Raw genomic sequence first — 24,639 nt, 5'->3', positions numbered from 1 at the left:
TTCCTCTGCTAATACCTTCGTGTCTGTGGCAGCGTCTCCCCATGGATTCACCCAGATCATGCTGCGACCTGCAGACAAATGACTCATCTGTCCTTATAAGGCAAGGAGGGCAGCCCTCGCTTCAAGCTTCCCCCTCCCCCACCATCCTCAGTGAACTCGGAGGCAGCTGTTGCTGGGAGCTCCCTGCCTCACATGCCTGAAAGCACAGCTTGAGCAGCCTAGAAAAGGCAGCCCACGTACTGCAGGGAACAAGAGCTTAAGGACAGGGTAGTCCCCCGCCCTTCCCTGGTGCCAAGGATGAGCACACTAAACTTTCTGTTCTCCCCCCTCCCCCCTGCCAAATTTCCAGGAGGAGAACATTTGTTTACACTGGGCTGCTTTTTCGGGGTGCGTCGACATTGCAGAGATTTTGCTGGCTGCTAAGTGTGACCTGCACGCAGTGAATATCCACGGAGATTCCCCACTGCACATCGCGGCCCGAGAGAACCGCTACGAGTGTGTGGTGTAAGTACGCCCCACCCCCCAGAAGTCCCCCCCTCTCCCTTCATTGCCCTCCTCATGGGCGGGGGGGGAGGCTTCCGGGATGGATGGGCAAGGGGAAAGGTGATGCCTTGTGGTACCTTCCCATTTCTTCCACTCAGCCTCTGCTGAACATGATAAAGGTAAAGGGACCCCTGACCATTAGGTCCAGTCGTGGCCGACTCTGGGGTTGTGGCGCTCATCTCGCTTTATTGGCCGAAGGAGCCGGCGTACAGCTTCTGGGTCACGTGGCCAGCATGACTAAGCCGCTTCTGGCGAACCAGAGCAGCGCACGGAAACGCCGTTTACCTTCCCGCCGGAGTGGTACCTATTTATCTACTTGCACTTTGACGTGCTTTCAAACTGCTAGGTTGGCAGGAGCAGCTGAACATGATAGAGGTGTATAAAAGCTTTCCCCAAAAGCACAATTTTGTACACTAAAAAGTTTTTCTTAGTCTCACAACCCCGGAAAAGCTGAGCATTGAAGAAACAGCTTTTATCGTGCCATGCCTACTGTACTTCTCTATTTCTTTCACGGCCAAACCAAAAGTCCTTTAAATTTCTTGCTTATTGTTGCTTTAGAAAGGGTTGGGGGATGACACAGCACATAACTGGAATTCGCTTCCACAATAGGTAGTGATTACCACCAGTTTGGATGGCTTTGAAAGAGGGTTAGACAAATCCATAGAGGAGGAGCATGTCAGTGGCTGCCAGCCACAATGGCCACGTTCTCCCCTCCACCGTCAGAGGCAGTGTACCTGAGAATTGCAAGTTGAGAAACCACTGTTGCACTCAGGTCCTGCTTGTGGGCTTGTTGTCAGTCTTTTTTATTAAATGATTGCACATAGGGCAGACGTTCAAACATTAGATCTCAGTCTGAGAATTGTGCATTCAAAGGCCAAGTGCATGGCCTCAGGAAATCTACTTGCATCTGAGCATGAAACGAGGGTATTTATGTAATATATACTGCTTTCACTGTCAGACGCAGAATGCCCATGAATACCAGTTGCTGGGAATCACAAGTGGGGAGAGTTCTGTTGCACCCAGGTCCTGCTTGCAGGCTTCCCATTGAGGCATCTGTTTGGCCACTGTGAGACCAAGAGGCAGGACCAGAAGGATCTCTTGACTGATCTGGCAGGGCTCTTCTTACGTTCTTAAAAATGCCAAAAGTCAGGAAGAGAGCAGTGCTTTGCTATTTCCTTTTGTTAAAAAACTTGTTAAAAAACTCTGGCATTGGAGCAGAGTTTTTTTCCTTTTGTTAAAAAGCTTGTTTAAAAACTCTGGCATTGGAGCAGTACATTTGACTGCCATTCTGCAAACAGTTGCAACCAATGATGCTGCGATTTCTGCCACTGGAGGGCAAAGCAGCCTTAGGTTGCCCCCTAAGTGTTTATCAAGCAGGCAGACCTCCAGATGCCAGCGTTATTGCTCATGTATCAGGTCAGACTATCTGGGCCTTTAGGGATGGGGAGCCTATGCTCCCTCTGCTCCCAAATGCTGTTGGACTACAGCTGTCACCATCCTAACCATAGAGCAGTGGTTGTCAACCAGTGGTCCTCAGCACCCTGGTGTGCCTTGAATGATAGTCAGGTGTGCTGCAGGCGGCACTGGCCTCCATCCCTCCTTCCCTCCCTCCCTCTTCTGATGCCCCCTTGTGTCTCTGCCTCCCAGAAGCTCGCACAGCTTTTCATTGCAGCGGCCCTGGCTACAAGCTCCCCAAGTGAATGGTGCCATTGCTGCCTCCTGGGATGAGTAAGTTGCTGGCCTCACATTCAGCTGCCTTTGATCAGGGGCATCCATTTCCCAGGTCCCTGTGAGGTGGCATGAGGAAGTGCCTCTCTTTGGGGTGCCTAAGGGGGTGCCTTAGAGATCAGGGGCTGCTGGTGTAGTGGCAGCAACCACCACCACTGCTGCAAGTACTCCCAAGAAGGGGAGAGGAGAAGAGGCAAAGCTGAAGGAACCCACCACAAGGGAAAGAGGTAGGAGGCTGCCAGCTCTGCAGGCAAGGGGCAACATAACTGGGCTCCTAAGGCATGAGTGTGTTTCTTCACAGGGGAGCATCAGAAAGAATGTAGTTGGTCAAAGGAGCCATGGACTCAAAAGGGTTGAGAACCTCTGCCCATAGGCCATGCTGACTGTGGTTCATGGGAGTCAGGCGTCCAATAACATTCAGAGAGCCTCCCCTGTGATAGAGCAGTTGGCCACCTAAAACATGGAAAGGGCTTCCTCTTAGACAGGTCCACTTCAGCTGTGTGAAGGGAAATGGCTGGAGCACAGTGGTGGAACACATGCTTGGGATGCAGAAGAAGGTCCCCCAGGTTCAAGGGCTTAGGGCAGCCTCCCCCAATCTGGTGTCTTCCAGATGTTGGAATGCAACCCCTCTCCCATCATTCCTGGCTACTGGCTCTGATGGGAGCTGCAGTCGAGCAGCACTTAGAGAGCACCAGGTTGGGGAAAGGTGGTCACGTTTTGAAGTCCAGTGCCTCTTGATGACTACTCCTCTAGCCACCCAAGGAGAGTTAGGCAAGCAGCTGTATTGATCCATTAGATACATTGATAGGCTTCATTGTGTATAATATACAGCAATTCTGCACAATCCTGTGAAGAGTTATCTGGGCATATGCTCCATTGAATTCAGTGGTGATTCCTTCTGACTGCACAATTCAGAGTAGAGGGACCTCACTCCAGGCTTCTCTGTCTGACCGCTGGAACGCTTTCTGCGTCATTCCATTTTTAAGCTGCCTTATACTGAGTCAGACCATTGATTCATCTAGCTTGGCATTAACTAAGCTGACAGCTCTCCAGGCTTTCAGACAGGGAGACCACCCCAGCCCTACCTGGAGAGGCCAGAGATTGAAACTGGGACTTTCTGTGTGCAAAGTAGATGCTCTAACCAGTGAGCTATAGTGGTGGTGGTGGTGGTGATGTTAATTTTATTTGTACCCCATCCATCTGACTGGGTTGCCCCAGCCACTCTGGGCGGCTTCCAACAAAGTAAAAAAACACAGTAAGATATCAAACATTAAAACTTCCCTATACAGGGCTATCTTGAGATGTCTTCTAAAAGTCATATATAAAGATAGCTGCTAGATGACTTAGGGCTACATTAGTTTCACATCTTTTTGGCTCCCACCCTCTTTCCCCCCCATCTTGCAGCCTCTTTCTTTCACGTGGTTCGGACGTTGCCCTGAAAAACAAAGAAGGCGAAACTCCCCTGCAGTGTTCGAGCTACAACTCTCAAGTCTGGGTTGCTCTGCAAATGAACAAGACCCTCAAGGATTCGATGCCTGACAAGCCCATCCAGGTGGAGAAGATACTGAGCAGGTGTGAGAGGTTTGCCTGCCTCACCCATAGGCCACTGCCCTCTGCCGATGCAACTGGAGCGCCCTGGTGACAAGCTTAATGTTGGGCAACCAAATGTGTAATTAAAAAAACCCAGGGATCTCTAGTGGCCAAGGTTCATTCAGAGAGTCTTGACTACAGATTTTCGAGTTTGGAAACACCAAGATGAAATGTCAGTATGCTCTGCCTCCCCAGTCAGAGACAGCGATGCTTCTGAATATCAGTTGCTGGAAACCACAGTAGTGGGAGAGTGCTCTTGTGCTCTAGTCCTCCATGCAGGTTTCCCACAGGAGTCCAGGAGGCCACTATGAGAAGAAGATGCTGGACAAGATGGGCCATTGTCCTGGTCCAGCAGGGCTCTTCTTCAGTAATTAAAAGCAATGTCATACTGGTTCATGTTACTTTAGGACAGTCATAAGCAAACTCGGCCCTCCAGATGTTTTTTGGCCTACAACTCCCATGATCCCTAGCTAGCAGAACCAGTGGTCAGGGAAGATGGGAATTGTAGTCCCAAAACATCTGGAGGGCTGAGTTTGCCTATGCCTGCTTTAGGATGACTCTGTGTTGTACCCAGCTAATTTCTGTTAGAGTAGACCCATTGGAATGAATGGATCTGTGTTAGTTGCATCCATTAGTTTCAGTGGGTCTACTCTAAGCAGCACTAGTACTGGAGACAATACACAGGGAAGTGCTCTCGCTTTGTGTATCTTTTATTATTGTAGTTTAAAAGTGATTATTTTCTTCTCCCTGCTGCGACAGAGACATTGCCCGGGGTTATGAACGGATCCCGATTCCTTGCGTCAATTCTGTCGACGTCGAGCCCTGTCCTAGCGACTACAAATACGTTTCGCAGAATTGTGTGACGTCCCCCATGCACATTGATAGGAACATCACTCATTTGCAGGTTAGACAGGCTGCTTGCAGCTACCTTTTTGATCTTCCCTTTTTCTTTTCTCTCTCCTGCTATTTATATGATAGCTCACTTTGCACACGTTTCTTGGGGTGGCTTATGAAGAAAAGAAAGGAAGGCATACAATGTCCAGAATGAATGAATGAATCTTTAATTGCATCAGCCATCAGCCATAGCAATAAAACAACAACGCAATATACAGTACAATGTCCAGAGTTTAAAGCATAGATTGAAAACCCCAAAGCAGCATTCGTGGTGCAAAAGCCCTCCTGAAATAAAAACTGTTTGGACTTGAAATTTCTCCCCTTTCTCCTCGTTGTGAAAGAGGGTGCTCTCTGCTCAGTTCACACCTGAGCATGCTGCTCAGTCTCCCCCTCTTCTTTCTTGTCTACTCCCTTTACTCCTTTGCAATTGGTGTGGGAACTGATGCACTCAGTTTTTCTTCCTCTGTCATCTCCTTTTGGAACTTAGGAGCTCATCATGGAATGTGAATATAAAATAGCCAGTTCCACCTACCCTACTCCCAATGTCTATTATGGCTGAAGCTGTGGAGCAGCTTAAGAATGGGACTGGAGCAAAACAGGGCTTGTAGACAGTCAGAGGATTGGCGGCAGCTGCATAACCCTGCGCACTGCACTTTGGAAATGCAGGCAATCAGCTGATCATTGGGAATTGTGGAGTGCTGTGCCCTTGCAGCCCTACATAGTCTGGTGAACAGGCAAAGATGAGTCCTCTTATGCCATTGCAATGTCAGGTGATTGGCAGGCAGTTTTACACCACCTGCCTTTCAGACTTGGGCTGCAGTGGGTGAAGGAGCTCAGGATCCACTACCACTTGGAATCCAGCTCCTCAGCCCTGATCTAGAATAAGATTGCAGAATACAGATGTCCATCCTGACAAATGTCCATTGCCTTCCTAAAACCCTCACCCCACCAAAGGGGCCCCAGATATTTGGTATTTCCCCCTCTGACAGAGAGCTTGAGCTCCAGAACCTTCGCTGGCTTTCACAGCAGGATCCCTCCTCCTTTTTAATATCCTTTTATCCAGCACTACGCACTAGTGACATGCAAAGCCTACATGATGCTTCTTCGTAGATCAACTAGCTGGGCCCCACAAGCCCTATGGTGGGTCAGCACACACACACATGTGACTTGCTGCTTCTTGCTGTTTTGCTTGCAGTACTGTGTGTGCATAGACGACTGCTCCTCCAGCAACTGCTTGTGTGGACAGCTGAGTATGCGCTGCTGGTATGACAAGGTGAGGACGTTTGCCTGCTTTCTCAGCTTTGTGGACTTGGAGGATGTGGGTGGTGGGACTGGGGGGGATCACTACTGCTTAGGCCTAGGGGGGAGCTCCTCTTCCCTGTTAAGAGAAGGGGAATGGGTTATCTCTCCCACTTGCAAATTAAGTTGTTCTTACCCTGCCTAGCACAATGTGCAGGGTCAGCTGAAAGACATAATCCTTTCCCCTTGAAATGCACAGTTTGATTTCCTAGGGGAGTCACAGGGGGTTTGAGGCTTGATTGGACTCATTGCTTCTGCAGAAGAATCTATGGAAATGCCTGTGGGCAGTATGGAGGGGGAAGGAGGGAGATATATAGGTAAGATGTTGGGGGGCAGCAGCAGCACTGTAGCTCTTTGGGGGAAGGGGAGCAGAAGCTTTTTCAGAGGCAGGGCTGTAGCTCAGTGTCTGTGCTTCTGCTTTGCCTGAGGAAGGCCCCAGGTTCAGTCCCCAGCAGCAGCTCCAGATTAGGCTAGAAAAGTACCCCACCTCTGAAAGCTTGTAGAACGACTACCAGTCAGGGTGGACACTACTGAGCTAGATGGACCAATGACCTGAGTCAGCATAAGACAGCATTATGTGCTCCTATGTCTGTAAGTATGCTATGACTTGAGGGAAGGGATGTAGATCAATGGTAGGACATCTGCTTTGCAAAAAGAAGAGGAGGAGTTTGGACTTGATATCCCGCTTTATCACTCCCCTTAAAAGGTAAAGGTAAAGGGACCCCTGACCCTTAGGTCCAGTCATTGTCGACTCTGGGGTTGCGGCGCTCATCTCGCTTTATTGGCCAAGGGAGCCGGCATACAGCTACTAGGTCATGTGGCCAGCATGACTAAGCCGCTTCTGGCAAACCAGAGCAGCGCACGGAAATGCCGTTTACCTTCCCGCTGGAGCAGTACCTATTTATCTACTTGCACTTTGACGTGCTTTCAAACTGCTAGGTTGGCAGGAGCAGGGACCAAGCAATGGGAGCTCACCCCGTTGTGGGGATTCGAACCGCCGACCTTCTGATCGGCAAGTCCTAGGCTCTGTGGTTTAACCCACAGCGCCACCCGCATCCCATATCACACCCCTTAAGGAGTCTCAAAGCGGCTAACAATCTATTTTCCCTTCCTCCCCCACAATAAACACACTGTGAGGTGAGTGGGGCTGAGAGACTTCAGGGAAGTGTGACTAGCCCAAGGTCACCCAGCAGCTGCATGTGGAGGAGCGGGGAAGCGAACCTGGTTCACCAGATTACCAATCCATCGCTCTTAACCACTACACCACGCTGGCTCAAGGCCACAGGTTCAATGCACTGCATCTCAAGGTAGAGCTCGGAGTGACTCTAGTCAAATGCTGCAGAGTTGTTGCCAGTCAGTGTACACTTCTGAGCTAGGTGGACTAGTGGTCTGACTCAATATAAGATTAATTCCTATGCTCCCTTGAGGAGCAGGCCGGATGCCCTGGACCAGGATAGACCAGATCTGTGGCATAAGTCGTCATTCCTCATTAAAGATGGCAATTCTTCCTATGCACAGGTGTGCACCTAATACGTCCCTTGTCCACTTGCCCTCTCTGCAGGATGGCCGGCTCCTGCCGGAATTCAGCACTACCGAGCCGCCTTTGATCTTTGAGTGCAACCATGCCTGCTCGTGTTGGAGGAATTGCCGGAATCGTGTGGTGCAAAATGGACTCCGGTAAGACAGTTAACACTGGTTTTTTTTGGGGGGGGGCCTGTTCTGTGACTGAGAGGCAGTAGGGTATAGTGGTAAGAGCAGGAGAGTCTGTAGCCCTCCAGATATCATTGGACTCCACCTCCTTTCTTTTTTTTTATAATAATTTTTATTGGTTTTTAACAAAAAGACAAACAAAACACAAAACAAAAACATATAAAAGACATTTAAAACATGACTTCCCCATACCTCCCTTTCACTGCATCCTTGTTTTACAACTCTTTAGCAACCCTTCAGTCAATTTCTCTAGTAATTTTCTTTAAATTCCTTAATGTTAATGTTTACAGCTGTAGTTCTCTATTTCTTACCCCCAGACATCTTATCAGTCCTCAATTTTACAACAATTTTTAAGATATATTTTAAATTTCTTCCAGTCCTCTTCCACTGTCTCTTTCCCCTGGTCACGGATTCTGCCAGTCATCTCTGCCAATCCCATAAAGTCAATCACCTGGACTCCACCTCCTTTCAGCCCCAGGCAGTGTGACCTGGGAATGATGGGAGCTGTAGTCCAGCAAATATTTATGACTGCTGGTTTGCAGTGCTGGACTAGGACCAGGGAGACCCAAGCTCAAATGGTGCGCTGGGGATAGTAGACACATTGAAACAGATGGACATCACTCACTTGAATGCTTCAATAACAATGGGTCTACTCTGAGTAGGAACTGAATGGGCACATCTCTCAGCCTTGGGATTTAGAGAAAATTGCTTATCATGAGGGGAGAATCACATGCACCATCCCGAGTTCCTTGAAGGATAGTAAAGGTAAAGGTAAAGGTACCCCTGCCCGTACGGGCCAGTCTTGCCAGGCTCTGGGGTTGTGCGCCCATCTCACTCAAGAGGCCAGGGGCCAGCGCTGTCCGGAGACACTTCCGGGTCACGTGGCCAGCGTGACATCGCTGCTCTGGCGAGCCAGAACCGCACACGGAAACGCCGTTTACCTTCCCGCTGGTAAGCGGTCCCTATTTATCTACTTGCACCCGGAGGTGCTTTCGAACTGCTAGGTTGGCAGGCGCTGGGACCGAGCAGCGGGAGCGCACCCCGCCACAGGGATTCGAACCGCCGACCTTTCGATCGGCAAGTCCTAGGCGCTGAGGCTTTAACCCACAGCGCCACCTGCGTCCCTTCCTTGAAGGATATAGTTACCTAAAACCCAAGGAGAGTTTTTAAAATGGAAAGGAAGTGGGAACCAGGAAGCCCAAATGCCTTGGATCACTGTTGTGAACCAAAGCAAATTCCGAAGGTTGGCTAGGATGAGGAAATGAGCGGATTGTTAGAGCTGCTGGGATATTCTTCTCATGCCTTATCCTGACCCCACTTAGCCATTTCCTCTGACAGGGCCTTAACAATTAACAACAATAATTCCAATAATGGCACAGTGTTTTTATGGTACAGTGGTACCTCGGGTTACATGCACTTCAGGTTACATACGCTTCAGGTTACAGACTCCGCTAACCCAGAACAGTTTCAGGTTAAGCACGGACCTTCAGAATGAATTAAGTTCTTAACCCGAGGTACCACTGTGTGTGTGTGTGTATATGTAATGGATTGTGAAACCTCTAAAGAAAGCAGGAGGGCACTTAGTAGAAATTGTAGTGAGCACGATCACATGGTTCTGTGTAATGCCAGGTTAAGCACGGACCTTCAGAATGAATTAAGTACTTAACCCGAGGTACCACTGTGTATGATGTGAACTATGGTACAGTGGTACCTTGGGTTACATACGCTTCAGGTTACAGACTCCACTAACCCAGAAATAATACCTCGGGTTAAGAACTTTGCTTCAGGATGAGAACAGAAACCGTGCTCCAGTGGTGCGGCGGGCCCCATTAGCTAAAGTGGTGCTTCAGGTTAAGAACAATTTCAGGTTAAGTACGGACCTCCGGAACGAATTAAGTACTTAACCCGAGGTACCACTGTATATTTGAAAGATGCACTTTCATTTTTAAAAAAGTGGGGAATCCCGGGTGCTTTAAAATGGAACTGTTCTATCACGGGTATTTTAATTATTTGTTTAATTATTATCTCTCCTACATGGTCGATTTAGGCAGAGGGAGGGAGAGCGGCCATCCCAAAAATCATCCACTAAGCTTTGTAACTGGGCTGAGATCAGAAGCTGTTGCAAGTCCAGCACCTCCAGCCTCTACTAGTTGCTTATCTCATCCTAACCTTCGTTGCCAGGTTTTGAAGCCCTTTGTGTGAGGCTTTAATAATAATAATAATAATAATAATAATAATAATTTTTTATTTGTATCCCGCTCTCCCCAGCCAAAGCCAGGCTCAGAGCGGCTAACATCATCTGAATAAGACAATATGCATAATACAATATACTATATGCAAATAAAATAACGTTCAACATTCATTAAAACAATATAGAATAATATTAAATATCAGGATTTCAGAATTAAACAGAAATCTACTCAACAGTTACAACAAGTAATTTCTAAACTCCAATCAATAAAACAACAGCAAACCACAGTGCACAACATAATACAATACAAAATGAGAAGCAGAGACTGGAAGCAAAGCTGTACTTTTGTCATCTTCATTTCCTGAGTTGATTCGAGAAATGCCCTGGGCCTTCCTTTTAATGTATTTTGAAGGCGTTTTCAGGGCTTTGGTGTAGGAATGCTTGAATTGAGGTGCCGGCGGCGGAGGAGGGGGGACTTCCAGTTAGGCTGATGCTGCAGGTGTATTCTATGGTCTTCTTGGGATTTCTACAAATCCAGCGGAATAGCTTAAAATGCATTAACATTTCCCCTTCATCCCTCTGCTCTTTTCTCCAGTTATAAAAATGTAGCTTTGAAGGGGCCCATTCCATAGCATTCTGTTCAAGTTCCGGCCACCTTCTTGATAGTGTGGTTTGTTTTAAGCCAGCACACTAGACTGCTAGGGACTGATGGTTTGACACCCTTCTCAAAACAATCATCTTCATAGAATCATAAGAGTTGGAATGGGTCCCAAGGGTCATCTAGTGCAATGCAGGAATCTCAACTAATGCATTCATGACAGATGGCCGTCCAACCTTTGCTTAAAAACCTCCAAGGAAATAGTCCACAGCCTCCCAAGGAAATCCGTTCCTTTTATTCCTAATGTTTACTCAGAATCTCCTTTCTTGTAACTTGCAGTCCTTGATTCGAGTCCTACCCTCTAGAGCAGGAGAAAAGAAGCTTGCTGCATCTTCCTTGAGACATTGGAAGATAGCTATTGTATCTCCTCTCACCTCTTTTCCGGGCTAAATATACCCAGCTCTTTCAACAGTTCCTCATAAGGCTTGGTTTCCAGACCCTTCTTCATCTGGGTTTCCCTCCTCTGCCAGTTTGTCAATATCCTCCTTAAATTGTAGTGCCCAGAACTGGTTGCAGGACTCCAAGACATTATACTTCTGCGGATACTGTCTAGAATAGCATTAGCTCCCCCCTTTTTTTATTTTTGCTGCTGTATCACATATTTGACCCATGTTAAGCTTTGTGGTCTACAAAGACCTCTAGATCCTTTTCACACATACCACCTGACGAGCCAGGTTTCCCCCTTCCTGCATTTGTGCATCTGGTTATTCCTGCTTTTAATTCTTACTCTTCCCTTTTATCGGATTGTAAATATGGCCTGTTTACTTGGAAGTGAGTCCCACTGAGTTTATTGCATAGGATTGTGGCCTTGATGTACAAGGAAACTTACAACAAAACATTACCATGTAAGATTGCCAGCCAGCCTGTTCTTCCAGGATTCTCTATTCCAACCCCACCCACTCCTGCTCAACTTTGCATTTCCACTTAAAACATGCAACATTTGGTGGCCGCTGAGCAAACTCAGCCCACATTGGACTTGGACACTCTCTCTCTCTCTCTCTCTCTCTCTCTCTCTCTCTCTCACACACACACACACACACACACACACTGTGTGTGTGTTTTTCTGTTTCATTAGGCATTCCTCTCCCCATATTCTTTCTACTTCTGCTAACATGGGGTTCCCTCCACATGCTGGCAAACTGGGAATATCACTCAGTCGCGCAGTTTAGGACATACCACACCTTTCCTTAGCAGAGTTTCTTTTTCTTTGAGAAAAATAAGTCTTTCAAGAAAATGTGAACTGAGCTTTAATAAGATGAGAGAAGCCAAATAAAACATGAGGCAAGTTTGAGGCAAGAAACAAGAAGAGGCAGTTGGTCCCTCATAACTGACACTCTTAACTGAACACACCCTAAAGACAACAGGGACAAATAATAATAATAATAATAATAATAATAATAATAATAATAATAATAATAATAATATTTATTTATTTATACCCCGCCCTCCCCAGCCAAGGCCGGGCTCAGAGCGGCCACCATAGAAGTGGATTCTGGAAGTGCTGATGCTAGGGAAGCCATATCGGCTTCCTGCAATGATCTGCAAATATTTGAAGAATTTCAAGCTGGGGAGGGGGGGATAGATAAAACCAAGAGAAAGATTGTGTAGGTGGCACATCAAGAATTATTCCTTGAAGGCAGCCTACATGACTCACCTGAATTCTGATCGGTAGCAGAGACTGGATTCTGTTTTGAGTGTTTGGCTGGGAGAGTAAACTAGTCTGAAATGAGTCCTGTGGGCTGCAGGCTGACAAACAGCTTCAAGACACGTTGAAGAAGTTGTTTCCAACTGAGTTCAGCTCAGAGTAGACCCACTAAAATGAATGATCTAAGCAACTCATGTTCATTATTTTCAGTGGGCCTTCTCTGAGCAGGACTATCATGGGTTGCAGTCCAAAATAAAATGAAAATTATTGGTTTCTGCATCAAACATTCAAGTTACTTTCAGCTGGAAACACAAGTCCATAGAAATTAATCTGGCTGTTTCTGTGACACACATCGCCTCTGTTCCATGTAAAGCTAACATTATGCTGCAATTTTAGCTCGTGGGATAGTTTTTAAAACAGTTGTGATTTTTCTGATATTACAGTTTTTAAACATGTTGACTTTTATTTTACAATTTTTCATATAAATTTTACATTCTTTAGGTTTCATCCAATGCTAGGCCTTTTCAGAATAGGCCTGTTGAAAATAATGGGCACAACTAACTTACACCCATTAATTTCAGGGCATCTGCTCTTTAAGTAGAACTTAGTTGGACACAACTTCGAATCCTCAGAGGTTTTGTTTGCAGCTAAGCAGGGAACTAATTCTGTTAAATCTACAAATGCATTTTTAAAAAAATTGAGTGCAAGTTCTCACAGGGTTGATCTTTGCCTTCCAGGATTCGATTACAGCTTTATCGGACGCAGAAGATGAGCTGGGGCGTGCGGACAATGCAGGACATTCCACTGGGGACCTTTGTTTGCGAGTGAGTGCCTTGCCTTTAGAAAAAACTGTTGGAAGTGTGAGCCAGTGTGGTGTGAGAGCCAGTGTGATCTAGTGGTTAAGAACAGTGGACTCGTAATCTGGTGAACCGGGTTTGATTCCCCGCTCCTCCCCATGCAGCTGCTGGGTGACCTTGAGCTAGTCACACTTCTCTGAAGTCTCTCAGCCCCACTCACCTCACAGAGTGTTTGTTGTGGGGGAGGAAGGGAAAGGAGAATGTTAGCCGCTCTGAGACTCCTTAGGGTGGTGATAAAGCAGGATATCAAATCCAAACTCTTCTTCTCTTCTTTCAACATAGTAGGAAGAGAGAACTCTCCTTAAAGCTTGTGTCACAAGGGCTTAACCTTGCAGCGCCCCCCCCCCACACTTCCTTAGTCTCTGACCCTTCCATATGTGAACCCTTGAGTTTTAGCTCATGTGCCATTATGCTCATATCTTGGAAGAGGCCATGGAATGTGGGTTCAAGGCCTCATATTCACCTTGGGCTCAGGTTGTATCCAGCTGAGATTGTGGACTTGGAAATATCCCAGGCACAAATTCATTCCCCATAAGATCTGTTTTGTGTGGCCGTTCTCTCCCCTCCCTTAACGATCAGGCAATCAATAGGAATGCTATTGAAATAAATAAATAAATTCTGCAAGGTTGCCAAGTGCCATTCACCAGCAACTTACGTGATCTGTTGCACTACCTAGTATGTGACAGTGACAAACACCTTGTGTGGTGGGTAGTGATGCATGTGCAACTCACTCACTCCCCAGTTCACTGCAACTAGTTGCCCATGGGCTTAAAACGGGTAGGCAACATGCTGAACCACCCCCGCCCTGGTCCACTGCTATCCATGCTCCTCATTGTCCTTGTTGCTTTCTATTCAGCTGCTCTCTGAAAGTAGGGCAAGTGCTTGTGGGGCACCTTATGCCTGGAGGCCAAATGCAGCCCATCACACTTCTCTATCTGGCCTTTGAGACTCTCCCCAGGCTACACCCCTTCTGGCCATGCCCTGTGGACTGTGATAATGCCTCTTCATTCCCTGCACGGAGAGGTGTATGAGAGTGGAAACCTTTAATTTTTGCACGGCTTTGAATGTGGCCTGATTCATAAAGGCATTCCACCTCTGGTTTGTGGCCCTTGAGAAGACTGCCCATGAGGGGATGTGGCCCCCAGGCTGAAAAACATTCCCTAACCCTGTCTTCATTCAGCCTTGCTTCCAGAACCTCCTTCCCCACATTAAAAAGAAATATCAAGTGCCATTTGTTTCCCTTGGACTATCTTAAGTGGAGAGGAGATTAATCACATTGATGTCTGGAGCCTGCCTGCTCTGGTGATTAATGAGCCTTCCTGGTTCTGCCCTTCACATCAGTGCAGGGCGCCTTCGGTTTTAGCGGCTAATCGCTCTCCTGCATTTGATGTCATAATCCTCTGTATGACATCACATCTATTTCTGTGGAAAAGAAAAGGAAGCACAGTGCCTATGGTGGAAGTGTGGGCCTTCAATAACAGAAGGGGACAACTGGCTGTGAACTCATACATGTGGACTTCATACATACAATACTTTGTGGAGTTAAGGGAGACCGTTTGCTTCTGTCCTGTTTTATGAATAAGAACATAACAAGAGCCCTGGTGGATCCACATCTGCTCCAGCATCCTGTTTTCACAGTGGCCAAGCAGATACCCCAATGGAAAGCCTGCAAAGCAGGACCTGAGAACAGCAACAGTACTCTCCCGACAATTGGCAGTCAGATGCAGTAGAGGTAGAGCATACCCACTGCAGCTAGTAGCAGTTGACAGCCATGAATTTGTTTTACTCCTTTTAAACCCACCCAACTTGGTGGCAGTGGATTCTATTAGCTTCCAACGTTCAGCTTCATTGGGTGGTCCCAGATTCTGGTATTTTGGGAGAGGGAGAAATGTTCATGTTCTGCTTTCTCCACACCATGCATGGTGCCATACGCTTCCGTCATTGCCTCCCCCCTCCTAAATCAGGTGGGGGGGACCTGTGGCTCTCCAGATGTTGCTGGACTTCCATCTCCTGCCATGCTCTAGCCAGCATGGCCAGTGGTCAGGGATGATGATAGTTTTCAGTCCATCAGCAGCTGGAGGAGCACAGGTTCCCCATCCCTTTTCTAAACTAAAACGAAAAGCACATAAGGTGTCTCCTCGAAGGGTTAGTTTCTGTAGCCCCTCAATCATTTTAGTTGCCCTTGTCCTGTACCCTTTTCAGGTGTGCAGTCAAGCTCTCACTAGGAGCCAAGAGAGATAAAATGCAGAGAAGTCACAAGAGCTACAGAGAAAGCCTGCCTGAAAAAGCATTCCTTAAAACAAAACAAAAATGGCCACCTAAACATCCCTAATTGATTCCAGAGGGCTGGAAGTGCAACACTAAAAGCCTGGTTACTAGTACATAACTAAATGAACCTCTGGGGTATGTGGCACTCTCAGCATTACCCCGTCAGAGGAGCACAGTTGCCAGGCAAGAGTGTCCCTTAGGTCTCGTATATTTCTTAATAACCTTTGAACAGCCCAAGGCAGTTTGAACCTCCAGAGCAAGCCTGATGGATGCGACTTTTCTTCAGCAGCCCAGGTGAATTTTTTACAGCCTCTGCAATGCTACAGAACCGCTTGATGAGATGCAAAGTCAGAGGCTAAAAAGACCTGAGAAAGGAGGTATGCAGCGTAAAGGCAGCCTAGCTAGCAACCTTTAAAGTGTGTGTCTGTTGATTTCATATACTTACTGAATCTATATCCAGTCCTTCCTCCACAGAGGAGCCCAGAGTGGCAAACAGATACACAATTTAAAAACAGAAACATTCTAAAACAGATTAACACATTCTAAAAACAATTGCAGCTAAAAGAGATCTAAAAGCAATTACAGTTAAAAATGTTCTTAAAGTAATTACAATTAGAAATGTTATTCCTAGCACATCTTGTTAGAGTTGCTCTGAACCAGATTATTACTTTCTAATTAACCTGGAATGATACATTAGCATTGTTTAGGAGAAGTTGGGTGGAAACAATTTCACCCTTAAATGTGCCCATATGTTTAGGAGGCCCACCTTTTAACCACACTCACCAATGAATCTGGAAGAGATAGCAAATGGTCAAGGATGATGGGAGTTGTAGTCCAGCAGCACCTTGAGGACCACAGGACCCCCACCCTAGCTTTAAAAGATGCTAGGAGGCAGCTCTGTGAAGTGGTCTCGCTGTGTCTTGGAAAAGCTGCAGATAGAAGAGGTGGAGCCTTCAGGGTGACCAGATACCTCTGCAGCCAGAGCAGGAGTGGGAAGACCCTCTGGTCTCTCCCTAGGCCACACCCCTCACTGGTCCGGCTTCACATTATTGAGTGACTTTGTCAGACTGAAAATGCTTTGGGAGCATCTCTAACCAAGTTGTTGGTATAGAGCAGGCACCCCCAAACTCGGCCCTCCAGATGTTTTGGGACTACAGTTCCCATCATCCCTGACCACTGGTCCTGTTAGCTAGGGCTGATGGGAGTTGTAGCCCCAAAACATCTGGAGGACCAAGTTTGGGAGTGCCTGGTATAGAGTAATGGAGGCTGCTCTGCTGGGAAAATGGAGCCCAGGCTAAGCAACACTAGTCTGCCCTCAGTCAGCCATCACATGCCTGTCATCCTACTTACAACCAGCCCAGGATATGCTGGTCTTGCCTGTAAGGTTCCTCTTGTTTAGTCTCAGTGTTGTTCCCATGTAGAACTCAGCAGGGCAGAGCAGGACCAACATGTTGGCATCACTTATCATTGCCTCTGGCCCCCCTACTGTTGGTCTCCCTGCCATCTGCCCTACCAGTCCCAATGGGCGCCGGCAACTGCCGTCAGCCTTTTCAGACCCAGGATCCTATTTTAACCCAAATATGCATTTGGGGATCTCTTACCATGTAGTCTAGCTCCTCCTACAGTTCATTAAAGGCCACTGCTGTGGAGTAACATGCCAGGCTGTGGCTTTTTGCTTCTGGGAACAAGAGTGCAAGCTGACCCCTTGAGGGGAGCAGTCATTCAGGTCACCCAAAACTTGTCAAAATGGAGAGGACCGGGTTTTGGGATGTTAAGGAAGAGGCTGTCTTGGAAGGAGGTTCTTTTGAATGCATCAACTACCATATGTCCAAATCTGTTGCAAAAAAAAAAGGTCATTAGTCTCCAATTCTGGTTTCTCGTTTCTCTTGCAGGTATGTTGGAGAGCTAATTTCTGATTCAGAGGCAAATGTACGGGAAGAAGACACCTACCTTTTTGAACTTGGCGACCAGGTAGTAAATTTGAAGGGCTCGCAGGACAAGCAGAAAGTGCTAAAATAAATTCTGCCTCTTCCCCCACCCCACCCCCCATTTAATCATCTGTAAGTTGGTGTGACAGGAAGCTCTTTTCGCCTTTTAGGAAAAGCAAAACATCCTGTAGAATTGGGAAGGGGAAAGGGCTGAGAGACTCAGGGGACAGATGATGGGGGAAACTGGGACATCTTATTCTGGGCCACCAGCTCATAAACAGCCTCTGCTGAGCACGACTCTTTGCCCAAAGGTGATTGGGGGGACGGGGGACGGACAAAGATTAGTTACCAAGGAGTAGTCCTGCTCAAAGTAGACTCACTGAAGAATAACAGGACACTATTTAACTTGGATCCAGTAATCTCAGTGGGCCTACTCTGAGTAGAACTTAGTTGGGCACAACCCTGAAAGGCAAAATGCCTCATGCAGACCTACTTCCACCATGGGGCATTAGTTGGAAGCTGCCTCTTAATAACTTTTAATTTAGCTGTTTTGCTTGTTCTTAAGGCGATATCTACACTATGCATTTAAAGCAGCGGGACACCACTTTTAAACAGTCATGGTTTCCACCAAAGAATCCTGTGAACTGAAGGTGTTAAGGATGCTGAGAGCTGCTAGGGACACCTACTCCCACTCACAGCGCTACAATTCCCAAAGTGTTTTAACACTCAATCCTTCTTCCCAAGGAATTCTGGGAATAGTAGAGGAGGAAGGGTCAGCATAGTGCAAATGCATCCCCTCCGCTCACAGGGTACTCTGGGGATTGTACCTCTGTGATGGGAATAGGGAGTTCTCCTAGCAGTACTCTGCACCCTTAACAAACTATAGTTCCCAGGATTCTTTGAGCAAAGTGGTATAAAGATGCTTTTATTGTATACTGCAAATGGGACCTTGATCTCTATTGAATGAAAAGTATTCGGGGGATGGAAAATGAGACATATTTGAACCTGTTTCCCAACTCTAGGAACTGTAGCTCTGTGAGGAAGAATGTGGGGGGTAGGAGGGTTACTTCTAGCAGTACTCTGCACCCTTAACAAGCAACAGTTCCCATAATTCTTCAGTGGAAACCATGACTTTCAAAGTGGTATAAGAATTGCTTTAAGTACATGGTGCATACGGGGCCTAGGTGAGTGGCTAAAATACCTGCGCAGGATAACTCTTCAAATAATTTCCTCCAGCTCCAGCAGAGACTGATTTTACATGGAACCAAAACTCAGGTCTAATCAGAGGTTCTCTCTGTGTGTCCCCCCCCAAAAAAACCCTCCTCAGAACAAAGACGTGTACTGCATAGATGCCCGCTTTTACGGCAACATCAGCCGCTTCATCAACCATTTCTGCGAGCCCAACCTGACCGCCGTACGAGTGTTCATGTCCCACCAGGACCTGCGCTTCCCCAGAATTGCATTCTTCAGTACCAAGAATATCCAAGCGGGAGAAGAGATTGGGTATGTGTAAGAGGAAGAGAAGGAAATGGCAGGAATGGAAAGCAGGAGGAGGAGGGAGGAAGAAGAGTTGCTTAAGCTCAGGGATGGAGGCAGCCCTTGGTCTGTCGGGGCAGCCATTCCTTCAGGGATAATATTTATGTGGTGGGGGATCAGATTGTGGGCATCTGTGGGTATAGTGCCTGTAAAAGGTAAAGGTACCCCTGCCCGTATGGGCCAGTCTTGACAGACTCGGGTTGTGCGCCCATCTCACTCAAGAGGCCAGGGGCCAGCGCTGTCTGGAGACACTTCCGGGTCACGTGGCCAGCGTGACATCGCTGCTCTGGTGAGCCAGAGCCGCACACGGGAATGCCGTTTACCTTCCCGCTGGTAAGCGGTCCCTATTTATAGTGCCTGTACATCATGTCTAATCTCCAAGTGCTCGAAACTCAAATCTTTCGGGGAGCGGATAAGTGCTGGAAATTGGGATTATGGTTCATCAAGTCATGGGGAGGGGAATTGCTCCCCCTTGACCTCCTGCCCCATCTCCATGGACGCCCATGGGTCACATGCTAGCAGTGGGGAGGTCTGAAACCAGCAGAGGTCTGGGTCAGAACCTACCCATTTCCATCTCCCTGTTTTGCAGGCTCCTTCTCTTTGGGTTGCATTCAACAAAACAAGGTCACACTCGGACCATACATTCAATGTGCATTTCATTGAATCGTGGAACTGCGGAGTTGGAAAGAACCGCAGGGGTCATTAGTTCAACCCCCCTTGAACCCACAACCCCAAGATTAGAGTGTCTCATGCTCTGTTGACTGAGCTATATCAAAGCTCATGGCTTTTCTGGATCTGCTTTCAAGCGTTCCTCCAGCTCTGTGCATGTGTTGGCCTTCTTCAGATCTGCGCATGTGTGTTCACGCCCTCACCCCTTGCCCCAGCTTACTCGCACAGAAGCCATGAAACAGATGTTGAGAAGTAACACTAAAAAGCAAATCAATCTACTTAAGGAGGCGTCTGTAACTTCCTGCTCATGGGAACCCATTGCACCACAGTAACAGACTATCAGCTATGCATTCTGAAGGTCACAGGTAGCGTTCGAAATTAGCTGGGTGCCATTTGCACTTTGTGACCAGCAACCGGCCTTTTGAGACTGTCTGGATGCCACCCTTGGCCTCTAGCATCTCCACCTGCCTGGCTGCAGCAAAAAGATGTCTGGATGCCACCCTTGGCCTCTAGCATCTCCACCTGCCTGGCTGCTGCTGGACTACCCCACAAAACACCTGATTCACCCAGCAGCACAGCAGCAAAAGAAGTGTTTTCTTTTTTTTTTTACTGTCAAGCGAATCAGGTGTTCTGCACTCATCTTTTGCTGCTGCCCTGCCCTGCAGAACACCTGATTTGCCCAGCAGCAAAAAATAAAAAATACTTTTTTTTGCCATCACCGCACTGCCAGGCAAATCATCTGGTCTGGTAATGCGGAAGAAGGAAGAAAAAAGTGCCTAGACATTTTGTTTTGGTGCCCACGACCTAGTTCCCACATGGCTCCTAGCTTTCCTATCCAAGTTTGTAACACTGGTCAGAGGTTCAAACCCCTGGTATCTCCAGGTAGGACTGGGAGAGACTCCCAATCTGAAACCTTAAGGAGATGCTGCCAGTCAGTGTAGACAATACTGAGGTTGATGGGCCAATGTTCACATTATAAGGGGCCATGACTCAGTAAATGCAGATAGTTGCTTGTTCAACTATTTTTTTGTGGTGGGGAAATGGGCTTGGTGTGGGGGAAATGAATTTTGAAGGTGTGGGGGTCATTAATAAGCTTGAACTGAGCTTGATTAAGCTTTCCTAGCTTTCTGCTGGCTCTTAAGATTCTGTTTCATTTTTAAAATGTATTTTGCACTTCCCTTTTGAAAAATCACTGTATTCCTTGATTATATTGGAACCCAACTTGGAAAGTTTTTCTTTTAAAAGTCAGTATTATAGGAACAGACAAATCTGCCTAATTACTGATTCAGACCATTGGTCCACCCAGCTGATTACTGTCTACACTAGGCATGGCCAAACTTGGCCCTCCTGCTGTTTTGGGACTACAACTCCCATCATCCCTAGCTAACAGGACCAGTAGTCAGGGATGATGGGAATTGTAGTCCCAAAACAGCTGGAGGGCCAATTTTGGCCTTGCCTCGTCTACACTGGCTGGTGTAGTCTTCAAGCTGTGCATATTCCATCAGCTTAAGTTGCCATTCTTCTTTAACTGGATTCTCGCTCATTTTCCATTTTTGGACTAACAAAACACGGGCCACAGTAGTGGCATACATTTTTTGACACCTGAGAAATTCTGTCTGAATTATCCCCAACAAAAAGGACTTTGGTTTTTGAGCGACGGTCCTTTTAAACTTGTTTTTCAATTCATTATGGATCATTTCCCAGTACCCTTTTACAAGTCCATCACAAATGGAAAAAATGTTCCCTCGACCTCCTTGCATCCCCAGCACTTATCTGATTCAGTCTTATACATCTTAACAAGTCTACTCGGAGCTAAATACCACCTGTAAATCATTTTCATGTAGCTCTCCTTCAAAGAATTAACATGCCGTGAACTTCAAATAACTTTTCCAAAGTTTCCCCCCCGAGGTTAAAGTCTATACCAAGGTCTAGTGCAGGCTTCCTCAACCTCGGCCCTCCAGGTGTTTTTGGCCTACAGCTCCCATGATACCTAGCTGGCAGGACCAGTGGTCAGGGATGATGGGAATTGTAGTCTCAAAACATCTAGAGGGCCGAGGTTGAGGAAGCCTTGTCTAGTGTTTCCATCCAAGCTGATCCTTATAAGAACTACTAAACCCTTCTTAAGGCAGTCATCCCCACTTTGGCTTTTGGCCCCACCCACTTCATACATGAGTGGGACGCGGGTGGCGCTGTGGGTTAAACCACAGAGCCTAGGATTGCTGACCAGAAGGTCAGTGGTTCGAATCCCCACGCCGGGGTGAGCTCCCGTTGCTTGGTCCCTGCTCCTGCCCACCTAGCAGTTCAAAAGCACGTCAGAGTCCAAGTAGATAAATAGGTACCACTCCGGCGGGAAGGTAAATGGTGTTTCCGTGCACTGCTCTGGTTCGCCAGAAGCAGCTTAGTCATGCTGGCCACATGACCTGGAAGCTGTACGCCGGCTCCCTCGGCCAATAAAGTGAGATGAGCTCCGCAACCCCAGAGTCGGTCATGACTGGACCTAATGGTCAGGGGTCCCTTTACCTTTACCTTTACTTCATACATGTAGCCCTTGGGAGACTGCTTCGAAGGGAGTGGGGGCCTCAGTCGGTTGGTGGGGGAGCCCATTCCCCTGTGCTGTTTTTGGTGGTGGTTGTGGTGGTGGTGGAATCAACTGTGTGGCTTCCTCCTGTGTATATTTGCCCAGAAGTACAACACTCTTTCTCTCTCTCTCTCTCTCTCTCTCTCTCTCTCTCTCTCTCTCTCTCTCTCTCTCAGGTTTGACTATGGCGATAGGTTCTGGGAAGTCAAGGGCAATTACTTCAGTTGCCTGTGCGGTTCTCCCAAGTGCAGGTACACCAGCGCCATCCTGGCTCAGAGGCAGGCCAGCACTTCCTCATCCCAGGAGGTGTTGGAGAGCAGGCTCCCTGACACGAGCTCTACAACAGCAGTTGCAACAACCTCCTTTTGAGGGCTTTCTACACACATAGAAAGAAAAACAAAACACCACCACAGATTGTAAGATATTTCTTTTTTATATATTTTCGAGAAAGGAGACTCCCCCCTCCCGTTAAAAAAAAAACCCCAACACAGAATACCACCCCACAGCCCTGCAGCAGTCCAGCGTTGAGGCGCTGCTATTGAGTGTTACTGGAGAAAGGAACCAGTCACCTTGTGCTTCGTCACAGATGACGCAGGTCCGCCCTGCTTTCTTCTTGCACCCACAGCAGACCAGGAAGTAGCTGGCTTGTGAACGCAGGGGTAGCTGCTCTCATCCTTCCATGCTGAGAGGCCCTTTAGAGGCCTCTCTTAATGTGATCCCTGTTCTCCGAGCCAAGGAAGAGGTCTTCCGCCCACCCACTTGATTCCCCCACCTGAAAGGACAAGATTTGAATGGACTGCTGATGTTGCATCTCTCCAGTTGTAGTAGAACTCTGAATACTTGATGAAATGTGATGATGATTATGGTGATGACGATTTCTTGAAGCCAAAACCACCTCCTTGGCACAAGCACCGAGGCCAGCTTAACCTTTGCAGGCACACCTTCCTTTCTCGCTCATCGTCCGAGGATTGAAACGGAACTCCTTTCGAACAAGGTGCCTGCCTTAGCCAGCATATTTGCTGTTTTCCGTCACAACCTCTTAATTATTTGTCCAAGCCTCCCAGAGGTTCTCCCAAGTCCAGATAGGGGCTTCTCCATTACAGAGAGTTTTTGTTTTTTCCAGTGTTTTGGCGCATACACCCCTGTCGTGCAATGGGAGGCTTGGAAGGATTCCTTATGTCTTACATAACACTAACTCTGGAAAAGGAATCGAGGATTTTTTTTGTTTGTTTTCCCATACGGATAAACTGGCACTTACAGAGAGGCCCTCTTCCAGGCATTTCCTGAAGCAAAAGCTCAGCCTGGGCACCCCTGAGAACATGGTGGCAAATGTGGTCTATCTGTGCCATCGCCGTTTTTCCGATTTCATTCATTTCTTCCCCATGACTCCCCATGTAAAGCTACATATTGTGAGGTTGACGGTTGGATTGAACTGATTTCTCTTGTACCATACTGGGGGGAGCTGAACAGAAAAGCAACTCACCCGAGCAACTCAACGGTGCTGATTTTAGTGTGATTTTTTTCTCACTACTACGTAAAATGAAATTTTCAATTGTATAATAAAAAGAAGAAAAAAAGAAAAGAACAAAGTGATCTTAGTATAAAATGCAGGGACGACAAAACCCACAAGACCTTTTGTTAGTATTGTAGTGGGAATAAAATCTGTCATCACCTTTTGTGCGGTGGTAAAGCAGATCATCTTTTTCCCCATTTATCTCTTAAATACTGTAATTAGTGCAGTACCAGGTTTGGGGACTTTTTTGTTTTGTTTTTTGTGGGGTTAATTTTTCTTTTTTGGAGGGGGAGGGGTGCATCTCTTCTAAACCGTTCATATTGCTGGGTGGTTCCCCCCCCCCCTTTTCCTTTCTGTTAAATGTTTTCTTTTCTTTTTTTCTTTTTTTGAGTTTCAAAGGTTCCCACCTTTGGGCTCCTGTCATTTCCTTGTTCTGTTTTCAATGAAATCAATAAAAAGTGCATTAAACATTTTGCCCCCTTTGGCCTCTTTAGTCTTTACTAGATTAAATTTTTGCAATACTTCCCCTTGCGCTCCCTACTATGCACAGTTTTATTCTAGTTTAATTAATTCAGGAACAATATCATCCTCAGAGCAGGGTTCACTGTGCAGCTATATCACATGCTTATAAGCAGCTCAAAAATCAGGCAATAACAATGGCATTTGAACATTTCTGTAACTTTTTTTTAGGTGCTCATAGGACTTTGTGTTATGTTTTTGTATTGTGTTCCCAACAAAACGCCTGAAAGGCAAGTCACTCATGGCTGTCCTCTAAATCTGAGGCTGAGTGGCTTGTCAGACACCACCTCCTGCAAGTGGGATTCTAAGTCTAAATTAGAAAGTGAAGAGAGTTGCAGGTGGGTGTGCACACATATGCGACTTTATAAGAGAGAGACAGGCAAAGCCCTAGACCTTAACGAAATGATTACTTTTTCTGTGCCTCTGAAAAGGGCATAAAGCTTTTCTTGACTGTTATTTACCTTCTCCATTCATTGCCTTCTCCAAACCATAACTCAGTGCATCACAATCTAC

At 47.0% G+C, this 24,639-nt stretch overlaps 1 protein-coding gene across 23 annotated transcripts in view; it reads left to right on the top strand.

The window, feature by feature from the left end:
- Positions 1-24,075, top strand: part of EHMT1 (euchromatic histone lysine methyltransferase 1) — a 143,102-nt gene extending 119,027 nt beyond the window's left edge. For all 23 annotated transcript variants that reach the window (XM_083721609.1, XM_083721621.1, XM_083721604.1 and 20 more), the window contains 9 exons: positions 350-504; positions 3,676-3,843; positions 4,621-4,765; positions 5,951-6,028; positions 7,616-7,731; positions 12,996-13,082; positions 17,276-17,354; positions 18,639-18,814; positions 22,271-24,075. In XM_083721609.1, coding sequence (XP_083577735.1) covers positions 350-504; positions 3,676-3,843; positions 4,621-4,765; positions 5,951-6,028; positions 7,616-7,731; positions 12,996-13,082; positions 17,276-17,354; positions 18,639-18,814; positions 22,271-22,463 — 1,197 coding nt within the window. In that variant the 3' untranslated portion in view covers positions 22,464-24,075. The remainder of the gene's footprint in view (positions 1-349; positions 505-3,675; positions 3,844-4,620; positions 4,766-5,950; positions 6,029-7,615; positions 7,732-12,995; positions 13,083-17,275; positions 17,355-18,638; positions 18,815-22,270) is intronic.
- The last annotated feature ends 564 nt before the right edge of the window (positions 24,076-24,639 follow it).

The sequence above is a fragment of the Podarcis gaigeae genome (assembly GCF_964106915.1).
Source record: "Podarcis gaigeae genome assembly, chromosome: Z".
Classification (NCBI taxonomy): Eukaryota; Metazoa; Chordata; class Lepidosauria; order Squamata; family Lacertidae; genus Podarcis; species Podarcis gaigeae.
Note: the sequence above shows the minus strand (reverse complement) of the source record. Positions and strands in the feature narration are given on the sequence as shown.